At 29.4% G+C, this 26,522-nt stretch overlaps 3 protein-coding genes across 9 annotated transcripts in view; 1 reads left to right on the plus strand and 2 right to left on the minus strand.

Moving 5' to 3' along the window:
- Efa6 (Exchange factor for Arf 6) lies at nt 1-25,979 on the plus strand. 7 transcript variants are annotated; one of them, XR_011448483.1, is made up of 14 exons: nt 2-920; nt 9,066-9,132; nt 10,732-10,785; nt 12,655-12,994; nt 13,297-14,479; nt 15,058-15,299; nt 15,398-15,591; nt 15,823-16,015; nt 16,241-16,413; nt 16,618-16,834; nt 17,163-17,307; nt 17,887-18,030; nt 18,571-19,007; nt 22,900-25,979. XR_011448483.1 is itself a non-coding variant. In XM_070314393.1 (14 exons), the coding sequence occupies exons 1-13, from the start codon at nt 765-767 to the stop codon at nt 18,865-18,867; spliced, it is 3,405 nt and encodes a 1,134-aa protein (XP_070170494.1). In that variant the 5' UTR covers nt 2-764; the 3' UTR covers nt 18,868-18,890; nt 22,900-25,979. The 7 variants fall into 7 exon arrangements, 6 of the variants coding, with proteins under 6 accessions (XP_070170495.1, XP_070170494.1, XP_070170497.1 ...); XM_070314393.1 differs by having other exon boundaries at nt 18,571-18,890; XM_070314396.1 differs by having other exon boundaries at nt 18,571-18,767.
- On the minus strand, nt 2,887-7,685 carry LOC138943524 (probable tubulin polyglutamylase TTLL9). The gene is made up of 6 exons (XM_070314398.1): nt 7,491-7,685; nt 5,809-6,098; nt 5,071-5,255; nt 4,189-4,512; nt 3,323-3,537; nt 2,887-3,141 (listed from the first exon to the last, which is right to left on the minus strand). The coding sequence occupies exons 1-6, from the start codon at nt 7,683-7,685 to the stop codon at nt 2,887-2,889; spliced, it is 1,464 nt and encodes a 487-aa protein (XP_070170499.1).
- LOC138943492 (histone-lysine N-methyltransferase 2D) overlaps nt 25,385-26,522 on the minus strand; it is a 42,194-nt gene continuing 41,056 nt past the window's right edge. The window contains 1 exon segment of the mRNA XM_070314341.1: nt 25,385-26,522. Within this exon segment, the coding sequence (XP_070170442.1) occupies nt 26,430-26,522 (93 nt within the window). The 3' untranslated portion in view covers nt 25,385-26,429.

Consider the following 26,522-nt stretch of genomic DNA (forward strand, 5'->3'; position numbering starts at 1 on the left):
ACGAGGGGTAACGAGGTGAAGGACCGGTAGTGCGCGCAAGTGGCGCCGTGCACGCTCGTGCTCGTTTTGCGATCAGTCGCGAGGAGGTATTCGCCGGCCAGGCCCGGAGAAGAGATTTTGCCGCCGACGTTGTCCTTCTTATCTCTGCGCGTTCTCCCGCGTCGTCGTTCGCGAAATACATACATGTAGCCCGCGGTACGTCGGATCCCGCGTAAGGCCCCGTAACATCTCCGGGTCTCTCGTTATTCGAGACCCCTTTCGAAGGAACTACGTATCCGCGTAGAGTGTAAACCGTGTGCCTCGAAGAACGGCGCTACCGCACCGCACCCTCCTCCCTCTCGGCGTCGAATGGGAGCGAGAGAGAGAGAGAGAACGAACGCGACCGACGATCGTTTCGCAGTGCGGCGCGAGGAAGGAGGGAAGGGCGCCTCCCCGTGTCCCGCGCGCGTGGGTGTGCGTGTGCCCGCGGGATAAGTAACGTCGTCGCCGAGTGACAGAAAGGCGGAACGACCCGAGAATAATCTCGAATAAGAGAGAATCTCGTCTCTCTCTTTCTCTCTCTCTCTCTCTCTCTCTCTCTCTCTCTCTCTCTCTTTCTTTATCCCCCTCGATATCGAGTAACGTGCAAGTGCGTGTGGAATGTGAGTGTGTGTGTGTGTGTGTGTGTGTGCGTGCGAGAGTGAGCGCGAGATAGCGAAGAGGAAAAAGAGGAAACGTGACGCACGGGCAAATGACAGCGAAGAGGTGAGGATCAATGTGCCGTGATGGCTGAGGAGGAGCTGCTGGTCACCCTGTGCCGCGGCGACTCCGGTGGCTCATTCGGCTTTTCGTTGCTCGGCGCCTCGGCGTCGGCGGGCCTGCCGGCCGCCCACGTCATCTACGATATCGTCGAGAATTCACCGGCGGCCAACAGCGGCAAGGTAAGATAAGAGCGTGGAAAGGTCGATTTTCATATGCGATCGCCGTGGGTAATTGATCCGTACAGACAAACAATTCTCGCAAGATCGATTTCCGCGCGCGCATTTGTATGTGTGTGTGTGTGTTCGTGATCTTCGCAAATAATAAACGAAATAAGCGACGCGTTTTTGATAAAGTTACTCGTTACACACATCTCTTTGGCAAAAGAAATTTATCATCAACAATTTACAATTTTTCGTAATATCAATTTTGTGCATGTAATATATATATATATAAAATGATTCTAATAAATATAAAGGGACAATTGTATAATATCGGATTTTTAGCTGCATTGGAAATCTTAAAAATAAACATATCCAAGCATTGGATGAAGAGCGCCGGAAAGAGTGAATAAAAAAAAAAATAAGAATATTGAATTGTCATAAAGACACACAAGAGTTCTTCAAAGTGACATTATATTGGCCTGAAAGGAAATGTTATTTTATATGACAATATTATATTTATATATTATTTAATATTGACTATAGAAATGTGATTGGGACAATAGTTTCTCGGGTGATTTCCTTTTTCAATTTTTTGTTTTCAGAAACTGATATCCTTGGAATGCTTTGCGAGTATCGATTCTAGCTATCTTTTAAACACTTTATGCATCTATGATGTAGAGAGAGAAAGAGTGAACGTAAAGAGTGCACTTTAGCGCTTCCAGAGGACGACGATGCTGTTCTTCGATTTATTCTTCTTTAAAATACACGGATAAAAATCGATTAGCCCTAAGAGTATCTTAAACAATCGCGATACTTTGAGTTTGCGAAAATGCTCTGGATTATTTTACTATTATCTATAAACTCGATATCTTTTTCTCTCATTACATGTTTTCTCATAGATTTTTAGCCTTAATGTATTATACATATATAAATTAGGAATATTTGTTAAATTAAATTTTTATAAATTTTTATGTAATTTATTGCTTGAAACTTTGTAACAAAAGATTGAAAATTCTAAATTATTTGTTTATAACTTTAAATATTATATTTATTTTTTTATAAACATCTAAGTTTAAATTAATACTAGAAACTAAAAATTTTCTGCATATTTTTAAAAATATATTTATTATTATATTTACACAAAAAAATTATTTTACATTTCAAATAAAATTGAAAAGGTTTCAATAAAGATTCTACTAAATCGATGACGTTACCTAGCAACATATAATAATTAATGTAAGAGAAAATTTCTAAATAACGACGATAAATTGAACATTTATAAATATAAACTTCAAACTAATAAATAATAGAAAATAAATTTATTTCTTCAAATGCATGAGTAAATAAATGCTTTCTATCGTTATAAATAAATAATCTTAATAAATATTTTGGTACAGTGGAATGGAAATGCGATTAGTGTTGCACGTTTAGTCTTTAGCTAAATTTAGTTTTGACGTTGGAAACGAAGAGAAAAAACGGCAAAAACAAGATGAACGATGTATATATATATATATATATATATAAAGGCAAGAATGCATCAGCTGCATTCTTTCTGCATGGCGACACAGTTTCGCAAATAATTTTTAAATAATTGATCGTACGTTTCATGAATAAATTTTCATCCAAGTTACATAAAGGAATATCGAGATACGATTGGAATAACTAAAACAGTAAATTAAAATATATATTTGCAGAAAAATCTGAAATTAAAATTAATTCCTATAAAGTGTATGAATTAAATCTTTTATTTATTATTAATATTTAAATTTTATGAATTTTTAACAAACGTGGCGCGCCAATAATACTACGAAGGATTGGCAATGAATTTTTTAGATATTTCCGAAACGTTAAAAAATATTTAGGCAAAAATAAAATTATAAAAATTAATAAAACAGTAAATTATAAAATTAATTTTTCAAATAGTACAAATAATTATATACATCGACGCCTTTAATAAAAATCAATGTTCTTGTTTATTTTCATTTTACTTTAAGCAATACTGCACCATAGAAGATTGATTTTGATTCGTTTTACGTTTTTCAGTCAACTGACTTTTTAATAAAGAAAGCTGTCTTTCACGATCATTAATCGCTCCGAGAAAGATATTGAGCCTCTTGAAATCATTGGGTATAGTCTCTAACGTGCAAACATCGGAGTATGGACAGCTGGTCCAAACTGGTCCGTCATCCCAGAGCAGATCTAGCCCTCCGATTCTTGTCTCGTGACCGCTGAAGTGACCCTCCCCCCAAAAAAAAAGAATTATCGATTTATTTTTATAGCGAAATATTTTTCTCCTTTTGTTAAGACTTTTGTATAAAAATATTTTTGTGTAAAAGAAAAAGAATGTGTTTTATATTATACACACATTTTTTTATCCTGATTAAGGGGGGGAAAAAAATGATTGTAACTCATGATTGTACTTCAAAGTCGAGGACGTTGAGGACGTCGTCGATCAAGTCGAACTTGAGACGATGGTCCTTGTCGTCCGTGCCCGTTAAAGCGGGGGACGCGTTGACTTCCAGCAGCCAAGGTCGCAGATCATCGCTGAGCAACACATCGTAGCCGTAGAGCTCGAAACAGTTGCGATCCTGCATCATGGCTGGTTGCACTGCCAGTAGACTTGCCATTATTACACCTGCGTATGAATATAAGTAGAAACATATATATATACACAGGGTATCCCATTTTAAAAGTTCCACCCTCATAACTTTCAGGATCAACGTTTGAAGGAAAACGACTCGAATAAAAGTTGTTGGGAATAAAGGGGGAATAAAGTCTATCTAATAGTGACGTTGGATTTGACATTAAAGGTCATTTTCAAGATCATTTCAAGATCAACTTCCGTTTTTTAAATGGAACCCCCTATTTTTCATTACACATTCTCGTAGCTTATCTCGAGAGCTTTCCAAAACACTATAATAAAGTATTTTTTTATTAAGTACTTTTTCAGTTATTTTATATTTTATAATCTGACATATTTTGATATAAAAAATTAAATATCTCGAAAAATATTTAGTTTTCGATAATCTTATCGTAATACTTTTATGTATAGAATAATGATACAAATCAATTAGTATAGAAAATAATTGTTTTTAAGAAAACCAACAAAAAAAAACAAATAATATATATATATATATATATAGGGTGAATAACATGAAACGATCGACACACATTATTTGTAAAATATTATATAATATGATAGTAATTTTATAAATGTTTATAAAAATTAAGATTTTATAATTATTATACAAATTTTCTCTCTATAACAAAATAATATTATAAGTACCAGTGATTCGTTGCATCAAATTTTCAACTACTTCCTTTCCGTGATCAACTATCAAATAATCCTTGAGCTTGCATAAAGCCCATTTGCAGCCATCCCATATATCATCCCATTTCCCATTTTGACTTTCTATTAAAGGGACATTGTCAACATTATGACGCGCCTTCAATTGTATCGCCATATTCGTCAAGTGTACTCTGTTATCTTCAATATTCTTCAGATCGAATAATCGGCTACATAAACGAGCAAAACCTTCTCTAGCTAGCCATACCTTCAGAGGGTGAAATGAAGTCACTAACACGTATATACGCAAGTCGAATTTTCTTCCTAAAATCAAGAATTTATCCTTTATTGTTGAATGAAAATGATAACGAGATGATCTTTGAAGGATCCGGTACAAATGGGATTAAATTAGATAGAACAGTTTAATATTAATATCGATTAAATAATTTTTCGCAATCTTGAAAATTTATTATGGAATTTTTAAATTAATTTGTAATATTTAATAATAATGTTAGAATTAACAATAATTAAAATGATTTCTGTTATATAATCTTTATAATCTGTTTAATATTTAGTGGCAATCTTGAGAATTAATTAGAGATAGGTACAATTAATTGTGCAATCTCTAAAAAATATGCTTTCCCTTTTTTTAAATACCTTACCTGCTACTATATTTAGATATTTATTAATAATTCGACGTGAAATACATATGTGCACGTATGCATGTACGCGCATATTTAATATAATAATATTTAAAAAATTACATTGCACACACATACACACAAATGGTGTTTGATATATATTAAAGTTATAAATTTTTTTTTTTTTTTTTTTTTTTTTTAATTATTATTGAACACCGAATTAAAAGATTTGATTGTAAACCTGCGACGAGATAAGGATTATCTATATATCTCTGAACGACGAAAGTCTCATTTGAAGTCCCTGGCTGTTGCGGCTTGGTTTCTCTACTCTTCCATTCTATCAGATCCTTCAGCTTCCTGAACAAAAAGATGCCTTTGCCTTGCGATCTCGCTGCCGGTTTGACGATCCATATTGCTCCACGTTGTCTACGATTGTGATTAATTTTAATCTCACGAAAAATTTTACAATAATTTATTTATGTCTTGAATATTTTTTAAATACGAAATATACGAAATATGTAAACTAAATTTCCTATGGTTTTTAAATAAGAATATATATATATATATATATATATATATATATATATATATATATATATATATATATATGAAAGCATTTGATACTTATAGACAGAGAAAATTATTATAAAGAAATTATTTATATACAGTTGATATATAAAAATATTATATATTTTAAATTCATATTATTTTAAATATTAGATATTTTAAAAATAAATATTTAAGAGCAATACAAAAGCTTATCCAATCTATCTATATACGTATCTATTATCGATATTCTTTATTTAAATATAAAAAGAGTTTCTAATGTAATATTTATAATATTTAGATAATTATAATATTTAGATAAAAAGGAGAGTAAATTGAAGTTAATTTGTGAAATAAGATATTTAATCAAAATTAATGATTATCAAATCAATCATGATTTAATTAATAATAAATCATGGATAAGTGATTCTACTTGTGATATTCTTCGACGAACATTCGATAGTCGCTGGGCAGCTCAAAAGTCACAGGCATGGCTTCGCAGATACGGGCCTCATCCATTTTTCCAGCCCTTGTAAGGGCCTTTTTGTAGCGTTTGAGATTACGGCACAAGTAGTTCTTACGCGTGAGCTCATAGTGGTTGCGGAAATGCGGTACGCGCTGATGAGGACGCAGCTTTTTCCGATCACCATCCAAGACCTGTCGTAGCACATCGCCCGTATCGCACCACCACAAATGCCAGCTGACATCTTCCGAATCGACTATCTCGAAAAGTATAGAGAAAAACAACCCTTTAGTTATTCTCTCTCTCTCTCTCTCTCTCTCTCTCTCTCTCTCTCTCTCTCTGTGTGTGTGTGTAATATACAGTGTCCCCAGAATTAGACCGATAAACTTCAGTCGTTTTGACACTAGAGAATCAGAGACTAACAAGGGAACTTCGTGAACCCGAAAATTCTGATTTTGATGAAACTTTATACACATGTAGGGGGAGAATGGGAGGGTAATAGACGAATTGAGAAATTTCTAATTTCTAAATTTGGTCCAAAAACCATTCTAAGGGATAAAATCTCATATGTAAAACGACATTTTGCTTTTCTGTATTTCAAAAATTGTTCGAGATATCAAAAAATGTTTTATACAAAAATTTCGTAAAAACACTTCTATTTAACCATATTAATAAATTATAATCATATGAAGGTTATTGGCTTAATTTTGAGACATTCTATATATATATATATAGGGTGGGGCATTTATATTGAGACACCTAAATATCTAAAAAATAAAGCAAGATAGAAAGAAATGTTTCGGACAAAAGTTGTTCGGTTCTAAGGGGGTCATAAGATGGTGTCGTTAGTTTGACTTTGGGTGGAGGTGCTTCGGAGATTTCAATGTCAATCTTGTTTTATTTTCTTTACACCAATTGATGTCTCTCATTTTTTGAGCTTAAAATATTAAGATAACATTATTGCAAAATAAATAATTTTATGAGATATTTCATAGTTTATGTAAAATTATGTCGAAGTAAAGTAATAAAATAAAGTATAAAATATCTCGTAAACTATTAAATCTTTGGCCATCATATCCCTATAACTTTTTATGCAGAATATTGCAAGGAATCGATTGATGTAAAAAAATTTGGGTGTTTTCATTTAAAAAAACAAGATTGACATTGAAATCTCCAAAGCGCCTCCACCTAAGGTCAAACTAATGGCACCATCTTATGATCCTCTTAGAACCGAACAACTTTTGTCTGAAACATTTCTTTCTATCTTGCTTTATTTTTTAGATATTTACGTGTCTCAATATAAATGCCCCACCCTGGGGCACACACACACACACACACACACACACACACACACAAGAGAAAAGGAAACAGAAAGAAGAGAATTTATTAAAAATATGTGCGAAGGAAGAGGAGAGAGAAAAACTTATTAGTTTATTTTATATAAGAGACTATCTTTTTATTTATTTTATTGTTAATTACACAATTGCAGTCTTTTATATTATGGCTATCCATTGGCTAAACTAATATGGTTAAAATCTTTTCTCTCCCTCCGCAAATATTTTTAATAAATTCTCTTCTTTCTGTCTTTTTCTCTTTTATTAATTGAAATTGTATATAGATTCTATAGCACATTGAAAACTTGATTAAATTACCTGGGTCCAACCTCTTGCCAACATCACCTCGAGCAACGTCGAAGAGAAATCACAACGGAATTTGACGATTCTGTTTCCATCATTCTGTTTCTTCTTTGAGTCAGAAAATTTTTTTTCTCTACGGAATAATTTGGTCATTTCGATCTCCGAAGGAATAACGCGCAGATTTTCCGGTATTTTCTGTGCGTTATTCATGACTTATCGGAATAAATATATTTAGTCATATTGGGAATGATTCGCATTTATTCGTTAATACAGCGTGTCACGAAAAATTTGGTTCGTTTTTAAGTTGTATGTAATTCAAATTTTTATTAATATTGGGATTAATTCAATTTTTCTAAGCAAAAAATTATTTTTTTGATTAACATTTAATTAATAATAAATCGTGGATAAGTGATTCTACTCTTCTTTAATTAATTATAAATGTTTAATACCAAAACATTCCATCAATTTATTCACACACACACACACACACACACACACACACACACACACACACACATATATATATATATATATATATAAACTCAGCTCATTGGAAATTGGCTTGAGGAAAGTCAATGTCATTGCGAGTCTGAAAATACAATTGGCCACTAGCCGAGGCCTGTATTTTCTAACGCGCATTCAATTAGTCGCATTTTGTCGATCTCTTGTCGTCGATGCTTTTTCAGTGTAAATAAAGATTGAAGAGTTTAAAATCATTCTATAAGGTGTATCAAAGGTGTTTCGAATGCCCAAACTCGCATTTTATCTATCGTGCTGCTTGCAACCTTTTCAATCCTACCTAGGCAAATACTCTCGGGGAGATAGATATGATTACGTCGAATATATACCATTATATCAGGTGAACCTCGCAACTCTTCGTAAAAATTCTCATGTAAAAATAAAAGAAATTAACATATCAATTGCATGCATTATATAAATATATAAAAAAAATTTTGTGGTCATTAATATCCTACTTCTTGCATTTAAAAAAATTGATATATATATATCACCCTTTCTCTCCATACGTGTGTGCGCATGTATACATACGCAATACACACATATATTAACTTAATTTAAAAAATTTATTTTAATTCTACAAAAGCTACTATATTATTAAAAATTAAACATATTTGATTTTACACAAGTTAGGTTTTTCGTTATATAATTTTGTTTGTATATGCAACAACGTAATTTTGTACATAAAGATTAGACAAATCTTTATGTTAAAGGAACTGGTAAGGCAAGTAGTGCAGATAAATTGAAATCTTTTCGCTGATTTTTTTCACGTGATTTCGTAACAGGACTCGCTTTGCTTGCGGACTTTCACGCGGCAATGAGTCGCATATATTTTTGATCGGGCATATATTTGATGTTAATTTATTAACGAATACGAAGAAATATTTATATTATTCAGCAATATTACCAGAGTTAACTGTTATCAGAAATATTATCATCCACTTAATTATTTTAATAGACTCGATTATAATTTAGCAGATGTGTTGAGCAAATTGAATTAAATAAATGTAATTATTGATTATATATATTTATAACTTATATCTTTTATAAGAATTCTTTCTGCTTGATTTTCAGGTCGAAGCAGGTGATGTCATTCTCAGGGTGAACGAAGTTGATGTCAATCGATTTAGTACGAAAGAAGGTGAGAATATTTGTATCCACCAAATCATTAACCCCATAGAAATTTATTCAATTTGAATTCAGTTTTTGTTATTTTATCATCGATCTTTTACTGTGTATATGTATAGGACACATACAGATTTAAAATTTGTTATTTGAATATTGTGTCTGAATCGCGCTAATTACTTCGTCTTGATTATTTATTATGTATAGAACAGTAATTAACATAAAAGTAACAGAACACGACAAATGATACACATATGCACATACATTATTCTACATTTGTATCGCATTTTTTCATTTTTAATTATAAAATCATAATTAAATAAAAATTAGATTAATATATCTAATTAAAATAATTACTAATTATTATTCAAACTATATAGTTAATATTATATTAATATTGATAAAAAAGAATAATATTGATGTAAAAATTGAATAATATTAATAAAAAATATATCAATTCAAGTAATTCATTAAAATACTTGTAGTTTCTACATTCATTGCTTACTAAATCGGCTTGTATAAAGAATTCTTGTGTATATATATGTATATAAAAAATTACTTTTTTTTTTTTTTTGCATAAATAATATTATCTATATAAATACCTACACAATAGCGGAATATTTTTTTTCATAATATTATTGTTTCATGTATATATGTATGTGTAAATTTCTATATAAATCTATTTTACTTTTTCTTTTTATATCACACTTTTTATCATATTTCCGTAGTTTCCAATGAATATATGTCGAATCAATTTCTCAAATTTCAATTTTTATCCGTTCTTAAAAATAATTAGTTGGTTAAAAAATAAATAAATGAAATATTATCTGAAAATTATCATATAATTTGATAGAAAGCAATTACAAACAAATATTGGGTATAACATTTAATTGAGGTGTCAGATAGAGCCGAAAAGTAGATAATATTTTAGTTTTTATATCTGTACTCTATTATAAATAGCTTTTCTATTAATTTTATTTAAAAAATATTATAATGTCAATAATAAAACGAAACAAATAAATTTTAAAACAATTATTTTACTATACTTTTGGGACACTCTTGATATTTTCTAGATGCGGTCTTTTCATACATGTTTCGAGGGCCAATTTTTTTTTTTTTTTTTTGCGTTTATATTTTGTCATAAATTATTTATGCAACACAATTTGACATAATTGAATACAAAACTGCTACAATGAATTAATCAAGATTTTAATCTCGTCAATTGACATGACCATCGAAATCGAACTTGATAATACATCAGAAAATAGAATTTGTAAGATTATTTGTTCAACATATATAATTTTATAATTACCTTAATTAGTAAATGATTAGTGTAACAATAATTAATATTTTATATATATGATTGTATTTATTATATTTTATTCAACGTGTGTGTGTATGTGTGTGTGTGCGTGCGAGCTTATAAAGATAGTCTCAAATTTTCTTTGCTACAAAATACATTTTATACGAATTTTCTTACATCATCCATAGAAAATAATATAGCATAATAAATAAATATTTAATAGAATTTATAGAGTAGTATGTATTATCAATAAAAGTATAAATGCAGATTCAGTTTTTAAAATTGATTTCTCATATTGTTAATCTGTTTCAGTATTAAAATGTTTGCGGCTTTCTTCGGATCCCGTCACTCTAAAACTACGAAGGGGTAAGTTAAAATTTCTTACTAACATTCGACCACGATTTAAGGAAGCTTACAATTTTTATTATATGGCAAAGTAATTTTTGTCTATATATACAATTTAATTACGTATTTAATATTATATTGAAATATAATTATATTAATGTTACATTTAATTATAGATATTAATGTATGTGTTTGCGCGTGTGAGTGCTATATGTATATTAAAATTGCATATGTTCCTTGTATTAGAATTTTAATTACATAATATTATATTCCCGTATGCGTATATAACTTTATTATTTTGTATATAAGAATTTTTCTATATAATTCTATATTTATATTATTCCTTATATAACTATTTCTATATCTTTTATGATACATTTATAGATGAATATTTATCTTTAGACAGTCAAGCCGAAAAGAATTCCGGCTTTCGATCGAAAAATGAGGTCCATTCTACATCATCTGATATGATATATATATATATATATATAGTATGTTTTATATGTAGATGTGTTAGTTGCAAATTTATATGACTTATAATTATACAATTATATATCTCGTTTATCAGTTCTTATCTTTTTAGTCATTAAAGAATACTCAAATCACCGATATTTTATTTGTTAATAATTTTTTAATAAACAATCAGCGATGGTTTAAATTTTTTGAAGATTACTCAGGATTGTGGCCTTTTTACCAACATATGTCAACCGAAAGCCTTTTGGGTCTGATTGTGTAAAGGTGAATATTTACCCATTCCTATATAACATTATATATAGTATTATATTTTTCTTTTATATATATACAATTTTTCTTCTTAATATATATAATTTAAATACACCTACGCTATTTATACGATAAAAACAAATAGTATGCATCACGAGAGGCTGGTGAACTCTCGAGCTAGTGATCGAGAACAATCTAATGATAGATTACCGTCGAGCGTGTTCTTGAACCTGACACCGTAATAATAATAGAATTAATGTTGTAACAACCGTCGCGGTTAGCGTAGTAAACGGAGGAAGTTACGTACCCACCCTATGGAAGGGAATGGGATGACCGATGACCAAAGACGCGCAATTATCTGCACAAGCGACTTTCAATCGATGCGTGAGAGTGATAAATGATTTTCCGTTAGACGAGTACATCGATCCCTCGGGAAATGCCTTGAAATCTTTTGTAGTCAGAATGTTTTATTCTTATATTCTTATCTGTATTAATTTTATTCAATTAGCTGAGAGAGTTATTAAAATTTGTTAATTTAAATTTTATCTGCAGTTATCTGTGGACACACGTGTGTCTATCTAGTCGTCTCTTATAGAAGGATATTTTTCACATTTTTTGCAGTTCTTACAATTTCATAAAATTTTTTATTATTATATTATTATTATTTTTATTTTTATTAACTAGCTTGTAAATATATGTATATTAATTATTGACAATAATGGCGGTAGGTTCCAATGATTCACTGATTCAGATTTGTTTGGTGAATTTATAATAAAATCTGTAGCAAAAGTGTCAAAGCATATTTACAATTTTCGAGTTAGAAACGATTAAAACAAAGGAATATCCTAAGACAAACTAAGTTTCAATTGTCAAAAATGAAGAGATCATAAAATATTTTACAATTAATTTTAAATGGTTTTTAATAGAATTTGAATTTGTCGTGATTATAATATAATTGGAAAATTAATTGATATTTTTGCTGAGGTAATATTGACATAAAAAATCGTAAAAGCTAAATGTAATTAGATGAAAAGTGTACGTTCAGTATTTCTTGTATAACATAAATATAACAACATTATATATATATATATAAAGATTTTTAGAGGTGTGTTGTGTATATGTATGTGTGTGCATACAATGTATGTATATAAAAGAAAAATTACATAGATCCTGCGGTGAAGGCGCACGTCCGTCGCCTCCTTTCTCCCGGACAAGCCTCAAATGATGAAGACAGAGAATCCTCAAATGCTATCTTGACGAATAACCCCAAGAACATCGCTTCTTCCGGCAATGTAGAAAACAAGGAGTTCGGCAAAACGCCGGAAATGTCCTCGGACTCGTCAATGCCAGTAGCAGCAACGAGAAGCAACGGCTCGTACAGTGATGCCTCTCTCTCGTCGGAATTGGAGGCGCTCTTGCCTCCTGTGGACCACTTTAAGGAAGAGGAACGAACCCAATGGGAACCTCTTTCCGCTGAGAAATTTCCTCGGCAAAAAAATACGCCCAGGTATAAATTGAACAAATAACTTTAATCACTGTTCATTTTCAAAATTATTCCCCCAAAGACTTCTATATTACATCTCTCTTCGACATTTATTTAAGTTTAGTTACTATTATCTCGACTTTTATATTAATTTATAGAATGATTATACACACATTTTATTTTATTCATGTATGTGATAAATGAAGTATGTAGTGAGAAAGAAAAAAATTGATTAAAAATAAGAAAAATATGTGGAATCAAGGATATGGAAACTTGATCATACTAATATATCGTACCAGTAATAAGGCGTATTATCCCTTTATCAGGTTCGAGGCATACATGATGACCGGCGACCTAATGTTGAACCTCTCGCGCACGCAGCAGAGCAGTAATCTTCTACCCAAGCAGCATCAACAGCGCAAGATCGACTCCCTTAGGTACAACCCGAGTCACCAACACACTACTACTACCGTCACTACCACCAGTATCCATCATAATCACAATCACCATCACCATCATCACCATCACAACTCTGTACCCAGCAGTCCCAATGAGACTCAGCTGGCCTATCAATACCATCATCACCATCGAGGAAGTACCTACAAAGCTTCCAGTTCGGCCAGTACATCACCCGTGAGTGCTGCTAGGCGTGATGGAATGCAAAGTACCTCGGGAGCCCTAATTCAGGTCGATCCTAGCAAGAATACTCCTTCGAGCTTCGGTTTCGTTCGTACTTCACGATCGGAGGATCATCTACAGTTCCAGAAAGATCCCTCGATGAGCGCTGTGGATATCGACATCGACGACGATGTCACTTCGAGTTTGAATACGCTGTTAGACCCACGGCCGGAAGGGTTGATGCCAAATGAACGTATCGTCTGGACATACAATGCACCTGTCAGTTCGCCAGCCGCTTGTTGTCAAAATGGCGGTTCCTCATCCTCGTCTTCCTCCTCCTCATCTTCTTCGACGAGTCCTCAGCGTTCTCTATCTCCCGCCTCTCCCACCTCCGTCTCATCCTCTGTCATGTCCTCCAACTCTGGCTCCCGCAGGTTTCCGCTGGTGCAGACAGTTCCTGGGATCTCTGGCGTTCCGGGAAGTCATCTTCCCGCTAATGGTGATCTCAGCCAGTCAGAAGCTATCAGCAACATGTCTAGCCCGGATTATAATGACGAAGAAACGATGGATATCCTCAGCGCGAGGGATATCATGATGGTTAGCGATCCCAGTGATAGCGATTCTACCATCTTGGCGAGTGAACCACCCCAGAGGAGATTGAAGCCTAATCCTCAGGATGCTGGAGAGCATAGAATAGTGATCCAAGTAAAGGGGCCGGACAAGGAGACTCCAAGAAATACGAGCCCTAGACAGACGAGAAGAAGAGGGAATCCTGCCGGGGAAATGGTGCCGCCTATCACATCCCAAAACTTACAAAGAAATCAATCCGGAGTTCCAGGAGTCCCTAGTATCACTGCAGGATCCATGGCACCCGAATACGTAGGTTATCAGGTAATTTTGTGATATATTGAGAAATATTTTATGGTGTTTTATTTGAATAAACTAAATTGAACTAAGATTCTGAAAATTTTTGATTACAAATTAATTATATATATATTTAATTATTTATGTGTATGTGTTTTGATACGTAGAACTCATCTTCAAAATGCATATTTTCAAATTTTTCAGTTATACTATATGTAGTACAATTTTATTGGAATTAGTTGAATTCAGAATTAATTTTGTGGAAATTTTGTAAAAATATATTATTATTAGAACAATACAAATTTTATAATACAACAATATATATATGACAATAATAAAATATTTATTAATGTTTTACGACTGAGGCCCGGTTGCATCAATGTTATTTTGGCTTTAAGCAAGACTTAAAACTTTTGATTTTTGGCAATAACCAATGTTATTTGGCTTTCGGTTTTAAGCTTTATACTATAATTAATCAATCATTTAATCAATGATTAAATTATAGACTAAAGCCAAAAAACATTGATGCAATTAGGCCTAATACATTTACTAGTATGTATATGTGTGTGTGTATAAATATTATTAATTTATCATCGAAAATTTAGGAATTGAAAGAATGCGAAGATGAAAAAGAGGCCCTAACCGGTGGAATGTGTGAAGAGCAGAAGGGACATGGAGGTGCATCGCCGCCACAGTCAGCAGACGAAGAAAGCGACATTGAAAGTCTGCACAGCTTTCATTACAGCCCAAAAGCAGTTGATTTACCTTCTGCTGTTCGACTAGCCAAACGCCTCTATTCTCTGGATGGCTTCAAAAAATCCGACGTTTCCAGGCATCTCAGCAAAAAGTAAGCTTTCTACGTTCTCTTATAAGATCCTAACACTTATAAAATATGAAATTTTGAAGGTTTTAATTTTATGAATATGTGATATCCTGTATTTACAGCAACGATTTCAGCAGAGCTGTGGCAGAGGAGTATCTGCGCTATTTCAACTTTGAACGGGATACGTTGGATGTGGCTCTTAGAAAGTTTCTCGCTCAATTCTCTCTGACAGGAGAAACCCAAGAAAGGGAAAGAGTTTTGGTACATTTTTCCAAAAGATATTTGGATTGCAATCCCGGTAGTTTTAACTCTCAAGGTAAATGCTCTTTAGAATATATATTATTAGATAAGATTTATGTCCTGTGAATGAGAGAGATAGGATATTATTAAACCAAATATTAAATGCTTATAAATATTAAATATAATACATTCTCTCTTAGCCTATAGATTAAAATTATTAAATAATATATTCTCTCTCTCTCTCTCTCTCTCTCTCTCTCTATTTCATTCTTTAGATTAAAATAAATATTAAATAATATTTATTTAGATGCGATTCACACATTGACATGCGCGATAATGCTGCTCAACACGGATTTGCATGGTCAAAATATTGGTCGAAAGATGACTTGCTCGGAATTTATCGAAAATCTGTCGGAGCTGAATGACGGTGACAACTTTCCGCGCGAGGTACTTAAGCAACTCTACAACGCCGTCAAGTCTTTTCCCCTCGAGTGGGCCTTGTAAGCAATTTCTCAAAATACTCATATATAAAATATTACATAATAAATTTGTCTTGTTTAGAAGAACAATAAATTAAATTCTTCGGCACAATTAGGTTTTAAATAATTTCTTGTGGAATATTAAAATTATAATATTTATATCCTTTAAAGGAAACGAGGATAAATAAATTTTTGCATTCTGACATTTTTCAAATAAACATTGCTTTATATTCTTCATTGGTTTAGGGATGAAGAGGGGGATGAAACGACAAACCAGATAATTCAGCAGGGCGATGGTACAACGGCAATCGCCGGTACCGGGAATCCGTTCCTCGATGTGCCAAATATAACGGGCGCCACAGAATTCAAAAAGGGCTACGTTATGCGAAAATGCTGTTACGATTCCAACGGCAAAAAAAGTATGTATTTCTTATATTATCTTTTATATAACAAAATGTTACATAAACACATGTGTACATGCTTATGTATGAGTGTAGCTGCATTCTCCGTTCGATCTCGATCGATCTTAAAAACTGCTTTCTACACTTACATTAATTAATTGCATTTGCACACGTAAATATGTAATAATCTTGTGCATTATTTTTATATAAAAAATGTTACAGCTCCATTTGGCAAGCGAGGCTGGAAGATGTACTACTGTACACTGCGCGAGCTCGTGCTATACTTACATAAAGACGAGCATGGCTTTCGTAACGACAGCTTACACAACGCCATACGTATTCATCATGCGCTGGCTACCAAAGCGACCGACTATACCAAAAAGCAGCATGTCTTTCGGTTGCAAACGGCCGACCAGGCAGAATACCTTTTTCAGACGAGGTAAGTATACTTTATTGATTTTAAGAAATAATTTCTATGTGTTAATGCAAAATATTCATAGAATTTAGAGAACTAAACTAAATTTTAAATTGAATTGAATTATATGACTATCATATTAGGGATTATTGTTTAATAATGATTTGTAATTGATTATATAATCATTTATATATATATATATATATATATATATATATATATTTGTAATTGTGTGTAACTATGATTCTGATTATAATTCAGTTTTTGTTTTAATTTAATTTGACTTTCAATTTGATTTGATTTGATTTGATTTAAAAAAATGAGTATGCAATTTATTGATATATCTACACAGTGATTCGAAGGAACTACAATCGTGGATAGACACGATCAATTTCGTTTGCGCCAGCTTTTCGTGTCAGCCACTAGCGGGTGCCGTCGGTTCTCAGCGCAAGTTCCAGCGTCCGTTGCTGCCGTGTAGTCACACTAAATTAAATTCCGTGAGTATGCGATTGAGTGCCATGACTAAGCCTTGTGTCCACGAGTTTTTTTAAGCAACGTCTAGCAAGAGAGTGATACTAGATCGATCTTTATGCATTAATCTTGTTAAATAATTAAATCATAAATAGTGATTGGTTCTAACATAGATTTTATATATATACATACACGTACATACATATATAATAAGACTATAATTAAGACCAATTAACCTCTCTCTTTCTCTTTCGGAAAACTTCAATGACTTACATATGATGTTAATATGGCATTTCTTTTTTGTTTGAAATTTTATATTTATTCCTTAAAATATTAACATGTAAAATTAAGAGAATCAATTTACATTTTTTTTTTTTTTTTTTTTTTTTTTTTTTTTAATATATAGGTTTTAATTCTACACACTATTTAAATACCGGCAAAAGAATATTAAAAATAGAGCGTTATATTCTTTCTTGTTCTTTCTCTTATTCTATGGCATAAAATATATTTGAGATGTTACTTTTACATTCAACTTATTAAAGTGAACTTGTTAAAGTCTACTTGTCGAAGTAAAGATAAAGAGAATTAAATTGATTTATTAATAGAGAGAGCAATTGCGGGACCACGAGGATAGGGTAAGCAGATTGGAGGCAGAATTGGACGAGCACAGACGGCATCCTCCAGAAAGAGGCGCGAAAGCTCTTACTGTACAGAATTATAAGGAGAAGGACGCATATTTGCATTATGAGGTAATTTTTAAACCATCAAAACATCAAACAAAAAGCTCCTTGTAATTTCAGGAGCTAAAATTATTACGCGCGTGCCCCCCCCCCCCCCACGCATACCCATATATACATAAAATTAAATAACTTACATAACAGAAATCTTTGTAAGAATTTACAAATAAAATAACAACTTGTTACATATAGATGGCGAAAGCCTTCTTCCTCCACACAAACTTAACATGAAAAAAAAAATTTCGCTTTTTTTCACCAAAGATTAAAAGATTCCAATGTTATTCCATTTATAATTTTATTTCCAATTATAATTTATTACTTCTCTCGTCTCTCATGTTTTTACACGCATAATCATTTAGTAATATTATAAAATAGAAGAAGTTACAAATCTGTTTAAGGATTTAATTAAAATCTTTTCTGCTTACCATTAAAATTCTTAATGCCTTTTTCTGTTTAATTAAAGAAAGAAATTAATTCTCTCTATTTTATCTGAAATCACTATCCTTCACTTCATCATACTCTACAGAGCAACCCATACGGTGCTCGTTCCAGCTGAAGCGGTACAAGACGTATGCTTATCTACTTCGTTCCCGATTGGCGTTCAGCGAAATGGAGCCATCGTCGCTGGTGGAGAGCAGTATTGGCGAGGTGGATGAAGGCGCTCTTCTTGGATCCTCTGGAGCTATAATAAATGCGGAAGGGGCTCTAGTGCCGCCACCGGTTCCGGAACGGTCGACAGCAGCTAATAGGTATAGTTATCGAACCGCCATTTACGGCGGTGGCGGCGGCGGCGGTAATCGCAATCTGTTGAATGGTGGTCATCAAGACTATAATGCAGCCAGTGGTTGACGCGATGCTTTCGGTTTGTGCGGGTTAGTCTAACTCCGGTGTTGGTGCTGGTGTTGGTGATGCTGACGTTGATGACTAACGATAAACAAGAGTGACGCAAACTAACGATATATCTACGGCGCAACGCGCATATTCTAATGGTATATTAAATGATATACCATATTCAGTGGTGCAACTATTAAATCATATTAAACTGATAAAATAATACTCTAAACTGAGCTTTCAATAAGAGAGTTATAATATCGAAACATGAGGTATTAATTAACATAATTTATTAATACGAATAATATTATATTTTTGATTGCTAATATTTTTATTCTCATTTTAATATTACAGGATAATATTCAATTTTTTCGAAATTTTAAAATTCGAAACAGAATTATATATATCTTTAATCCCTAAAATAATAGGAAAATAACTCTTCTATTTTATTTGCAAAATTAAGCAAGAGAGAGAGAATTAAAATATCAGATTTTTGTTTAATAAAAAATTAAATTAAAAATTTTTAATTGAAATTAAAATTTTTAAAAATATTTTTTATTGTAGATATTTATTTTATTAACAAAAGAAATTTATATAAACATTTGTATATTTAAACTCATAAGAGCATTAATTCACATGGCAAAGGTTCATATTTTAAGTTTATATATTTTACTCTCTAAGAAGCTAATTTTTTAATTGTTTTGTTAATATTGTTAATACGCCATTATGCAAGCTTTCCTTTCTATTCTCATTTTACAAGAATTACATCATTGATACTATTATATTGCTTTTATATCTGCTAATTGCAGTAATTTGAATATGTGTGGTAATAGAGAGCGAAATAGGGATTTAACTTTCATTTTTACTAATATTGACAAAATTTTTTGTTTTGATACAGAATTAACGTATTTTCATCTTATATTTCTATTGATAAAAATTTTTGTTTTGAGACATACAAAATTAATGTATTTTAATTATATATTTCTGTTGAAAATTTTTCCTTTGTTGACATTTGTCTTATCATACTTCAATGTTGCTTTATTTCTTGTGTAACACAACTTATTTTATGTCTGAAGTTCTGGTGTTTAAAAACTTATATAATAGTGTATGATTAATTTTACATATACACATACATAGCGATTATTATTTTTTTAAGATATCTCAAATTAGAATCATTAATTGACAATTAAATTTATAGTCAACTAATTGTTTGAAAATTAAATATTTAAATATTTAAAAAAGAATACTTTTGCTATGTTTATGCTATTGCATAAATATATCTTATAATCAAATTTTTATTCTAAAAATTTAAGATTAAGATAAAAATATAATTCCGAACGTTTTTAAAATTTTTACTTCTTTATTTTTCTTCTCTCTCCTCTCTTTCCTCTTTTTTTCTTTCTTTTTTTAGAGAGTAGATTTTATTTGATTCTGGGAAGCATCAAATTTCATCATTGAAAATGGTATCTAATTAGACGATAAACATATGTCGCTGTTTCATCATATTGTTAGTTTGCGTAAAAATATTAATTATGCAAACTAAGGAAAATATATTATAAAAGTTGAGAGCGCGCACGCGCGCCTGTTAAGACTGGATAGAGAAAAAAGTTTTTGCGTTTCAACTTACTGTCATATAGAGTTGAAGAAAATGTATCAGCCATTTTGTGATTAGGGAAACAAATTTTACAAATTTTTTACAAATTTGTTATTTTATTAACAATTTAACGTAAATATTAAATTAAAATTTTTAGGTTTATACATTTTTCTTATGTGATTTTATATTATATTTTACTAATAATTTATTTATTGTAAGTGCTTAATGATATTATATATATATATATATATATATATATATATATATATATATATATATATGTATATATAAAGATCATAAACATTTTTTTTTTTTTTTCCTTTAAAGAGAAATATATCATTATTAAAGAATAATTTATTTTATAAAATATAGGCATGATTAAAAGTAAAAATAGCTATATTTTTTTTCATTTAAATTGATTATATTTAATATCATTATATTCACACACATACATCAGTTATATAAAATGTATATTTTGTATTTCAACATAACTAAAATTCCTTTGTCTTCCTAATTTTTACACAATAATAAGATTGTTATATATTATATATTCTCTTTTTTATTCTTAATGATATACCTTTATAAAGATTATTTATATATTATGTTAAATATAAATTATTTTTGCTTTAATTAATAAATATGTATTCATATTATATGTTCGTGTGTGTATGTGTGTGTGTGTGTGTATACATATACATACATATATATATATATATATATATATATATATATATATACACCCACATACATATACATATACATATATGATATTAGATATATAATTCTTTTATTTGAATACAATTAAATCTCTTTCTTTCTAAGTTTTACATAATATGTAATATAATTACTTTTGATGTGTTACCGAGATTTACAACATTCTTTGTATATATATTATCCCGTTCTAAATCCGCAATAAAAAATATTTATTTTTATAATAGATTTCTTTTTTAATTAAAGATTGATTGTCTGAATAATTATAATTCCGCAGGTAAAAAATTAATAAGCAGGATTTTATTATAAGCCAGATATTTGGTAAACAATTAAGAAAGTTCATAAACATAACATAACTATAATAATTTTTGAATTTCTAGAAATTATAGTGATTTATATACTATATAGTGTCATATACAAAATTATATAGATCGATAAAAACTTATAAATAATAGACATTATTACATATATAAATCATCTTGTAATAATTAAACATACGAATGTGTTTTACCGGATATATGAATATGCGCAAATATACGGACGAGCTGTATATAAATTTTTTTTTAAAACAACGGAAGAATATATAAAGCAACAAATTCATTTATTCATAATTTTACTTTTTAATAAAAATAATCTTATTTTTCATTTTTTTTTTGTTTATGTTAAGTAAAATGTTTTGTAAGCCGGAGAACTTTTTACATCGATATAATATTATCTTCTATAATATAATCTCCTTTTTCTCATTTCCATTTCTCTTTCCTTACATTCTTTTTTCTTTTCTATCTTTTATTTTTTTTTTGTTTCATTTCTGAATTTCTTAAGGGGAAATTATTATCTCATTAGTAGTTTATAACAAACTCTTTGTACATAAAAATGTAATATATGTGGATACTTACCCCGTATAAATACTTATTATATATAAAATACATAATATAATAATAAAAATCAACGATCTTCAAATCTCACATGTAAAATCGCTTTTTTTATGAGGATACCCAACTTATCTTTTACATACGCATATATACGTATATGTGAAATAATTATTTTTATTTGAAAAAAATTATAAAATTATGTATGTGAATGTGTGTATATATAATATATAAAAATATTCTTTATCATTTGTATATAATTTGCTTTTGCATTACAATTGTACATAATTTGCTTCGGTATTACAAATTTCGTAAATGGATATATATAATATCAACATATGTTGATAATATATTAATTCATTATTAACACATAATTAATCATTATTAATTATTTTGAGATTAAGTCGGAATTTTATTATAATTAGCTTAATTTTTATTTGTTTTTGCTTGTTTCATAACCATCTTTATTTACTTTATTTTTTAATTTATAATTTTATTTATTTGTTTTCTTAAACTTGGTATATAATGATTTTATAAATTAATTATAAATGCATGTTTGCATGTATTGGTAATTAATCGCTTGAGATATATATATATATATATATATATATATATATATATATATATATATGTATATGTTTTGATTCATCATTGTCGACAATATCATAAAAATTAAATCATAATAATAAAAGTAATAAGTAAATTGTAAAGATAATTTTATTTTTTATTAACAATTTTATTATAGTTTTAGAGTTTTTAAATCAATTAAATAATTTATTACAGTTCGATTTAGTTTTCTTTCATATAAATTTTTATAAAAGATGAATAATTTTTTTGTACATAAAAACATTAATCTTTATTTGTTGCATGTAATAGAGTCGACCTATCAGCAACGTAGACAAGATGAGCAAGATTATTATACCCAGCTTTCAGGATGTTATTCAGGATAGTTCTCTTTTTGCGCGAAATTATAAATACGAAATGAGAAATAGACAATTTGTTATTATCCGAATTTTCAATATTTAATAAGAAAATTATATTTATGGAGAATGAAGATTGTGTGTGTGTGTTGGCTGCGTTAATAACAAGTTTATAATTTGCAAATATAATACTTACATGGAATATAATTACTTATATATATGTATATGTATATATAATAATTAATTAGTAATTTATATTAATTATTAAATAATTCAGAATCAGTTTTCAATTTTAATATGATGTTTTTTGTTTCGTGTTAATTTTGATATTAAATAATTAATATTATTTTCCTTTTCATTTATCTTTATAAACGAATGTGTGAAAAATTTAAATAATTGAAAAAAATCATACTCTACGAAACAGTAAAACTGTATATCGCTTAATTGCATTAAAAAAAATTTTTTTCTGAAGATATACATATATATGTCAGTACTTAAATTAAAATAAACAAAATTGTTGATTTGTAAATTTTTTACAATATTAGTCTGTGCAAAGAATTTTTACACACTAGCATGCATAAAGAAAATGTAACCAACAACAAATGTTAATCTCAGCAATCTTCATTCTTTCTCTCTCTTTTCATCATAAAATTTTCAAAGTGGAACAGGAGAATATAATGAGGTAAACACTTGTAGGAATTATTCCGAAATGAAAAAAATAAATAGACAAAGCATTTTGCCTCGCAAGGTTAGATGATATCCTCGTTTCCTAGCAAAAATAATTGATACTTGATGTAGTAAATAAGGCTAAAACTTTTCTGTATTTACATGAAGTATTTGCATTATTTAAGACTGATTATATAACAAAATATACTAGGTGTATCGAATAATGAACGATAACTGGGAGAGGAAATTATCAGTACATAAAAATTGATTTTAATATAACGATGATAAGAATTATTGATTCTTTAGTATATTAAACATGATAAAAATTATTAAATTATTAAAAATTACTCATGTCTTCTTATAAATTTTATAATTGTATATGATAAACTTGTTGAAATGCAAAAGAAGGCCAAAGAATTGCATTTATATATACATACTGTTAAATATGCCATCTCTTTTATAATTTTGCGTATATATTTTTTACGATTTTTATATTGGCATAAGTTACTTTGTCTTATCGAAACTCATAGACATAGTTTTATATCTATGTCGAAACTTAAAATAGCATGAATAAGTTCGTTTGTAGAATAAGCAAAATAATGGATGAAAAGTAACAACAAATTCTTTGTTTGTATGTATGTATATAAATGTATACGCATACATGCGTGCAGATATCATTGAACTATTCGAAAACATTGGATGTTCTTTTTAGGACAAATTTTTTACTAATTTAAGGAATCAATTTTTGTTTAGCGAAAATATCGAGGAAGATTATGGCATTTATTTATTGCAAGGTTTCTACACTTTTTCTGTTATTTATATTTGTAAATAATCTTTAAAAATTAAGATTTTTTAAATTAATTTTTTATTGACTTTATATCGACGTAACTGAAGAATATATAATTTTATTTCTCTGGCTCAAAAGTTTAGTTTGCGAAAAACTTTTCTTGTTTAATCATTTACTAAATAATTATTGATATCTTAACATTTTCGCTGAAGAAGAATGGACTTCAAGTTAGCCAAAAAATCTGTTAAAGAGTAAAAGGATATCTTGTGATTTTGGAGCAACCTATATATATATATACACACACACACACACACACACACACATATGCATGTATCTATTGTGTATGGTTGCATTATTAATATTAATATTTGTAGAGAAAATTTATTGATTACATGATTTTGCAAAAGAAATGACATTTTATATATATTTATGTGTATCTGTATTGTATATTATGTATCTTTATCAAAATAAGAATATTTGGATATAAAAATAAATTTTATATATATATCTTTTTTTTCTGTCTATTTAAATATGAAATATTTTATGATTATGCAATATAATAAAATTGAAAGTCAGGGATTATAAAAACAGAAAAGTCAAAATTATTATTGAAAAATAATTCAATAATTAAATTGGTATAATAATTGTATATAATTCTTCAAATTATAGATATCAAATTCGCCATTTTTTGCTTTACACATAGATATATGGGGTAATTCGCAAAAATAACTTTCATATTATATGTATATACATATACATACATACATATACATATATATACCAGATACACACTAACGTACACACACACATATGCACATATATATGTGCACATATATACATATATATAGAGATATAAAAACATGATGCATGCTGTGTGCGTAATATGGTATTTATATCATTCTAATTATACATAATGATGATGATAATAATAATAATAATAATAAAAAAATAATAATAATGATAATAATAATTATGCAATGAGGATATATTACAACAAAATATTATCCGTCACAAAAGCATAAAGATAGAAAGTTTTTCTCTCTGTCCTCATATACACATATACACTCATTTTCCCTTTTTCTTATACTCTCTCGATATTCTTTTTTCTATATAACGACAATCATAACATATATTGTACAACACATTGGAGGAATGTGATGGGATCTCTGACGAGCACCATTCTGATTAGCGACTTCTTTTCGATCAATCTTAATTAGATCTTGGATTATTCCTATAAAAGGAGAAAAAAACACCATCATATCTCTTTATCTCTCTAAATGTAACATTTAAAGAATGAGAATAAATTTATACATATATTATTAATTAACTTAAATAAAAAATAAAAATGTGTTGGTTACTTAATTAACAAAAAACAGAGATGCACATATTTTTATATTATATAATATATATTTCTCTTCTTTTTTTGTTTGTTTTATATAGATCTTTTTTTACCTAGATTATATATTGTTATATAATTCGTTCTTTAGTTTTATATTTCTTTTCTTGTTAGACCTAAGTAAAAAAAATTATATTTTTTAATTATGTACAAGAATATAAATAAAGAATGTACAAACTTTTGTAGAGCCCGAGGAGAAAATTATATAATTTTAATATGATGTAATACACACCAACACACACACATACACATACAATATACATGTACACACAACTATTAAATTATATTTTCGTGGATTATTAAATATTAATGAATAATAATAAATCCGGGATTTAATTATATTATTGCGCGATGGCACTTTATAGATTAAATTAAAACGATTTATTGTTTATCTTGTGTTTATGTTGTGTATATGTGTGTGTTTATTTATATAATATGTATAAACTTTTCGTCTCTCATATTTATATATTTATACATAGAATTTGTTTTGCTATCTTCTTCATTTCCTATGTGGAAAACTAGCCCTATATAACTTCCTATTCTGTATATAACGTAGCAACAATAATAACAATAAATAGGGTGGAGAGATTAAGTCTTTTTTATTTTTATTTTATCTTGTTTTTTGGTCCTGATTTTTTTAGTTCATCCACTTGCGACAATTGGGCGCGCCGCAGGCACATGCAATCTTATGTTGGTCATCTTCGATATCAAACTTGTAATCGTATGCCAA

The sequence above is a fragment of the Polyergus mexicanus genome, unplaced genomic scaffold, assembly GCF_030449975.1.
Source record: "Polyergus mexicanus isolate NDT 795.1 unplaced genomic scaffold, iyPolMexi1.0 SCAF_27, whole genome shotgun sequence".
Taxonomy (NCBI): Eukaryota; Metazoa; Arthropoda; class Insecta; order Hymenoptera; family Formicidae; genus Polyergus; species Polyergus mexicanus.

Bases quoted from the DNA above. Each gene is read 5' to 3' on its own strand.
- Efa6 (XM_070314393.1), top strand. From the start codon at position 765: ATGGCTGAGGAGGAGCTGCTGGTCACCCTGTGCCGCGGCGACTCCGGT. The intron at 921-9,065 runs GTAAGATAAGAG...CTTGATTTTCAG, and splicing joins CGGCGGCCAACAGCGGCAAG to GTCGAAGCAGGTGATGTCAT. The intron at 15,300-15,397 runs GTAAGCTTTCTA...CTGTATTTACAG, and splicing joins TCCAGGCATCTCAGCAAAAA to CAACGATTTCAGCAGAGCTG.
- LOC138943524 (XM_070314398.1), bottom strand. From the start codon at position 7,685: ATGAATAACGCACAGAAAATACCGGAAAATCTGCGCGTTATTCCTTCG. The intron at 5,256-5,808 runs GTAGAATCACTT...TCACAATCGTAG, and splicing joins TTCGTCGAAGAATATCACAA to ACAACGTGGAGCAATATGGA. The intron at 3,142-3,322 runs GTACAATCATGA...TTTTGGGGGGAG, and splicing joins TCAACGTCCTCGACTTTGAA to GGTCACTTCAGCGGTCACGA.